We start from the raw sequence: 6,125 nt of genomic DNA, 5'->3' as shown, positions 1-6,125 counted from the left end.
TTTTTTTTTTTTAGTAAATTATAAGTTGGTAAATATCTAATCACAATTTTGGTTTAAAATTCGGTATTAATTTTTTTAATATTATGATTATTTTATTATTATTTATTTAAAAAATATTTAAGTATGGAGCTTTTATTTAAAAAAAAAATTTATTTAATTTTTATATAAAAATTAGTTTTTTTAAATAAATTTTTTATGTAAAAATAAAAAATGGAATTTTTTAAAAATAAATATTGAAAAAAATATTTATTTATTTAATTTTTTATGAATTTTTTTAATTTTTTTAATAAAAAAATTAATAAAGCTTTTAAATTTTTTTTAAATAAAAATTGAAAAAAAAAATTTACTTAATTTTTAAATTAAAATTAAAAAATTAATTTTTTTAAATAAAAAATTTATTTAAAAATAAAAAATGGAATTTTTTTTAAATAAAAATTGAAAAAAAATTTATTTATTTAATTTTTTATGAATTTTTTAAATTTTTTCAATAAAAAAAATAATAAAGCTCCATAATAAAAAATATTAAAATTATTTAATTAAAAAAATAAAAAAAAAAAAGAAATTTTTTAAAAATTACTTTGAAAAATTACTCAGCCTTATTATGAATAAAAAAAAGTTACAAAATTTATAAAACAATTAATTAAATCAGTCTTGACCATTAAGAATAATGTCAAATAATTGGGGATGAAAATTTTTGATAATTATAATTAAATACTTTGATTACTTGATGATATAATAGTATTATTTAATGATTATTTATCAAATAATTCGGGACATAAAACCGAACCCGTATTTAATTAATGATTAAAGTAAAGATATATATGTGTATAATTGCACATATATTACAGCCTAATACTTCACTGATCCTCTCATCCTTGGTTCCACCGAGGCATGACCCTCTCAGTCCGTTCATTCCTTCAATATTCAAGTATATTGAATGTGATAAGTGATAATTGATAGTATTCATGATTACAGTATATTCTTATATTTATCGAATTTATCTATTACTTAGAGGAGAACACAAGCTGTTCCGTGCATGACTTCGGCGATGAACATCGGAGTACCAGCTCCTAGTCCGCCGTCAGTCTTTTCCAGCTCGTCTTTGTCGTACTCGCAATCAAAGTAGTGGCTCTGCAATTTTTAATATTTATTTTTACTTTAAATACTCAAATTTAGACAAAAACGAAAGATAGATACCAAGAAATTGATAAGGACCATTTTTTTATAGGAAATTAAATTTCCTACAAAAAAAAAATTGCTTATAATTTTTTCCTATCTTCAATATTTAGCCCAAAATTTCAATTTAAAACTTTCTAAGCACCGGATTTAATCCAATGAAATTTAAAACCAAATTTAGAATTTAAATTCCGGCTAAATTATAGGAGACAAAAATTAATAAGAACCTTTTTTATAAAAAATTAAATTTCCTGGAAAAAAAGCTTTCTTATAATTTTTTGCTATCTTCAAAATTTAAATTTAAAACTTTCTAAACACCTGATTTAATCCAACAAAATTCAAAACTAAATTTAGAATTTAAATTCCGTCTAAATAATAGGAGACAAAAATTAATAATAACCTTTTTTATAGAAAATTAAATTTCTTGGAAAAAAAGCTTTCTTATAATTTTTTCTATCTTCAAAATTTAACTCAAAATTTTAATTTCAAACTTTCTAAACACCTGATTTAATCCAACAAAATTCAAAACTAAATTTAGAATTTAAATTCTTGCTAACTGATAAAAGATAGACAAAAAATTGATAAGAAATTTATAAGTAAATTTTCTACAAAAAAGCTCTTATAATTTTTTTCTATCGTCAAAATTTAACTCAAAGTTTAAATTTCTAACTTTCTAAACACCTGATTTAATCCAACAAAATTCAAAATTAAATTTACAATTTAAATTCTTGCTAAATAATAGGAGATAAAGAAAAATGGATAAAAATCTTTTTTATACAAAATTAAATTTCCTGGAAAAAAAGCTTTCTTATAATTTTTTCCTATCTTCAAAATTTCAATTCCAAATTTTTTAAACTCCTGATTTAATCCAAAAAAATTCAAAACTAAATTTAGAATTTAAATTCTTGCTTACTAATAAAAGATAGAAAAAAAAATTGATAAGAATCTTTTTTGTAGAAAATTAAATCCCCTACAAAAAAGCTCTTATAATTTTATCCTATCTTCAATATTTAGCCCAAAATTAAAAAATTGCTCATTTTGAAGTACATTTTTAACTAAGGACAGAATCTAAGCCTATAAATGTAATTAAAAAAAAAATAACAACAATCTATTAGATCGTCTAATATTGATTAGATAATTTTTTCTATTTTTTCTATCCAGCAAGTTCTAGAACAAATAACTTCCCGTCGAGTGGCGTTGCTAACCAATAGAAAGGCTCTAAATTATCGCCAGTCGAAGAAATATTTTTTCCAGAGTTTGATTTTTAATCAAACCAATCGGGGATCGATTATTAATTAAAAAAACAAACAACTTTCACGGCCGATTAACATTGAAAACAACTCATTATCGAAAAAGCTATAAATAGAACTTGGAAGTGTAGAAACCCGATAGCCGATAAATATTTACCTGGCAGTCTAAGCACCGACATTGATCGCTCATCTTGCAGGTGATTCCGCACTGCTTGGCGATGGCGCGATAGAGCTCCTTGCTGGACTTGTGGAGTATCTCGGGGCCCTTGACGATGATCTTGTTGCCGACCAAACTGGCTTCACCCTCGCCGCTCACCCTGCTTACTCCGGATGTCAGCATTCTGCCCTTGCTGCTCAGCACCACGCTCTCCGTTACAGTCACGTTGCCGTCGTTTTCAGCCTCAGCGAACTCCTCTTCACCCTCTTCAACTTCGCTCGGCGTGCGTCTCAACTGTGTCTGCAATTTTTACGCCGACCGTTAATAATCTGATCTGAGTGGAAGACTACAACACTCTTGATTATTATTCGCCGCTGATAAAAATAGATTACCTCTTGCAGCACGTGCTCGTAAGAGGGAGGCGGGGAATTTGTCAGGGGGGTTTGCGGCTCGTTTGGGAGCGACATCACGTTGAATTCTGTTCCGGGAGTACCCGGGTTGCTCGCTCCTCCGAAATCTAAGCTTGATCCCACGTCTTCGTACTCACTGCTGTCGCTTCGGCTTCCTTTGCTTCGGGATTTGCCCATTTTTGAAAATCGCAGCTTGAACGGCGCCATTTTTTAGATATCTAGAAATTTTTTTTTTAATTAGATAATTTTTTTTGCATAAAAAAAAAAATTTCTAAATCGAGAAAATTATTTTTAATTAAATTGAAAATTTTATTAAAATAAATAAAATTAATGTCAAAATATAAATAAATAAAATTTGGTTTATTAAATGATGACTTTTGTTAAATTGCACTGTACTTTATTAAATATTGACGTTTTTTAAAATATAAGCTCATCCCGATGTTACACTCATCAAGAGCTTTCATTTGAGTACCCACATGCATTTTTGATATATTTTTCATATATACATGTATATAGTATATATATTAAAGAAATAAGCTCATCCCGATGTTATACTCATCAAGAGCTTTCATTTGAGTACCCACATGCATTTTTCATATATTTTTCATATATATATAAATATATGAAAAATTGATGTGGGTACTCAAATGAAAGGCCTTGATGAGTGTAATGTCAGGGTGAGCTTATATCTTTAAAAATGTCAATTGCTCACAAGATACAAAGTCATTTCTTAAATGATACTAAAGTTAGCCGACGTTTTTAATTATTTGATTTTTTTTAATAATTAAATTATAACAAAAAAATATTTTTAAAAAATTGCACTTACAGTTTTTCAAGTTTTTAACAAATGACAATTTTTTTTAATTTTTTTTGTAGTCATTTTTTCAATAAAAAAATTCTTTTCAATTTTTAAATGTCGGCTAACTTAATTTTCATATTTCTTAATGATATTAAATTGCACTGTACTTTGTTAAATATTGACATTTTTAAAGATATAAGCTCATCCCGACGTTACACTTATCAAGAGCTTTCATTTGAGTACCCACATCAATTTTTCATTTATACATATATATAAATATAGAAAATAAATGAAAAATTGATGTGGGTACTCAAATGAAAGGTCTTGATAAGTGTAACATCAGGATGAGCTTATATCTTTAAAAATGTCAATAGTTCACAAGATACAAGGTCATTTTTTAATTATGTATCTAGAGATCGAGAATTTTCGAATGCAGCCTAATTACTTATCATGTAGTAATAATTAAATTAGATAATTTATATAATTTTAATTAATAGAAAAATTTAACAAGAATTCGAACATATTTTCTAATTTATTTTTATTTTAATAAAATTTAGGAATTTTTACTAATAATTAAATTTATTTCTTCAACGTAGAAATAAACTTATTTGTATTTTAGTCGTTCAATTTTAGTGTAAAGCTTAATTATAAAATAGTAAATTAACTTCATTAATTTTACGGTTCATAGTACTTTAAACTATAGAAATAATCTTTAAATTTTTTTTTGATCATCTTTTTTTTTTATTAAAGTTTGTTAATAATAAAATATTATATAAGAGACTATTATCGCTTAAATTAAATAAAAAGAAAATTTTTTAAATTGATAACATTAATCTAAGGTGAGAACTATAAATTTCATGTGGTTTATAATTTATGTAGCACAACATTTCCTCGGTTTTTATCAAAATAAAGAAATGGGAATAGAACCGACAAAACATAGTACTGAATAAATTATCAATACCGCAGAATACTCTAAATTTATGACCTCTTTTTGCTTTGAGATTTTTATTATTGTTATTTGATTAAAGATACAAAACAAAAAATTAAATTTATAAAAATTACCGGAAAAATTCAATCGGAAGGTAATTTTATAAATATTTATATTTAAAAAAAAAATGTATATTTAATTACAAACATATCAACAAGCGCAAGGCTGAATAATAATTAATAATAATAATTATTAAATAATAATTAAAATGTAATAATCAATAATACATGAATACAATTCGCAGAATTATATAAATATTACTGATAATTAATATGACGTTCATGTTTATGACATATTTTAAATACAATTGTAAAGTGTCAAATTACGTGACAATTACATATATTTTTTTTCTACATAAAAATCTTCAATTACAATAAAAATAAAAAAATTTCATAATTTTTTCGTTGAATTAATTAAACATAAAAAGAAGTTTCTATCATTAAAAAATAATTAAATAATTTTAATGATTAAGAATCTTAAGTGGTTGTCATTTAAAAAGAAAAAAAAAACATCTTGGATTTTCCAAGGACAAGTTCTTATTTTAAAAGTAGACGTGTCTCATAATTTAAATTAATATTTTATGTAATTAAAACTCTAGAGTCTTGACAGAGAAAATTAAATATCAAAGGGATTTCTTAAAATTAAATTTTAAATTTGTAATCCAAAAATTTTTCCTTACATATATTTTAACGTCGACAAGTCTCATCATTTATTGATCGTATCGTCGCGCAAGGTTTGCCAGTATTTACAAATAATTTATTTGATTGCAACAAAATAAATACTCACCGAATTTGTCAGCAAATCAGAGGCTCCTTGAGGATAAATAGAGCAAATATTAAGGACCCGTGAGGCTGGAGGCTAACGACAACTCTCTTCCCAGAAGGAGCGCAATTAGTTAACTTCCGAGACCAAACACTCGGTTAATTCACAACAAAAAGCCGGATTGTAAAGGCGCAGTAACTCTAGCTATCGCCATACTGTCCAGCGAGACTTGACGACACCACGCGGCTAAATATTGAAACTGTTGGGGTGGATTATCATCCCCGTGTTGGAAATTGTAGATATATAATAATAGAAAAAAAAATTTTTTTTATGAAAAAAATTTAAGAAAAATTTTGACTTAATTTAAAAAATCTATATTATTAAGAGAATAAGAAAAATATTATCTCCAGGATAGTCATATGATAAAATCGGTTTTTTTACTGAAATTTAGTGTCATTGCAAAGGTCTTGACTTTAATTTGTTCCTTTTCAAGGTTTCATTTCATTCTCACCGATAATCAATTTATGATGATAAGTACTTAGGCTTCAATCGAAAATGCTATGTCTCTAGATACATAAATAAA

At 25.4% G+C, this 6,125-nt stretch overlaps 1 protein-coding gene across 1 annotated transcript; it reads right to left on the bottom strand.

Annotated features, from left to right (window-relative positions):
* Positions 1–595: 595 nt before the first annotated feature.
* Positions 596–5,770, bottom strand: LOC123262393. The gene is made up of 5 exons (XM_044724576.1): positions 5,567–5,770; positions 2,976–3,211; positions 2,584–2,883; positions 1,009–1,131; positions 596–915 (listed from the first exon to the last, which is right to left on the bottom strand). Exons 2-4 carry the CDS (start codon positions 3,198–3,200, stop codon positions 1,009–1,011), a joined length of 648 nt encoding a protein of 215 aa, XP_044580511.1. The 5' UTR covers positions 3,201–3,211; positions 5,567–5,770; the 3' UTR covers positions 596–915.
* Positions 5,771–6,125: the final 355 nt, after the last annotated feature.

Source organism: Cotesia glomerata, linkage group LG4, assembly GCF_020080835.1.
Source record: "Cotesia glomerata isolate CgM1 linkage group LG4, MPM_Cglom_v2.3, whole genome shotgun sequence".
Taxonomy (NCBI): Eukaryota; Metazoa; Arthropoda; class Insecta; order Hymenoptera; family Braconidae; genus Cotesia; species Cotesia glomerata.
Note: the sequence above shows the minus strand (reverse complement) of the source record. Positions and strands in the feature narration are given on the sequence as shown.

Coding starts and splice junctions, on each gene's coding strand:
- LOC123262393 (XM_044724576.1), bottom strand. CDS start 3,200: ATGGCGCCGTTCAAGCTGCGATTTTCAAAAATGGGCAAATCCCGAAGC. Junction 2,884..2,975: donor ACGAGCACGTGCTGCAAGAG/GTAATCTATTTT, acceptor TAAAAATTGCAG/ACACAGTTGAGACGCACGCC. Junction 1,132..2,583: donor GTCGGTGCTTAGACTGCCAG/GTAAATATTTAT, acceptor TAAAAATTGCAG/AGCCACTACTTTGATTGCGA.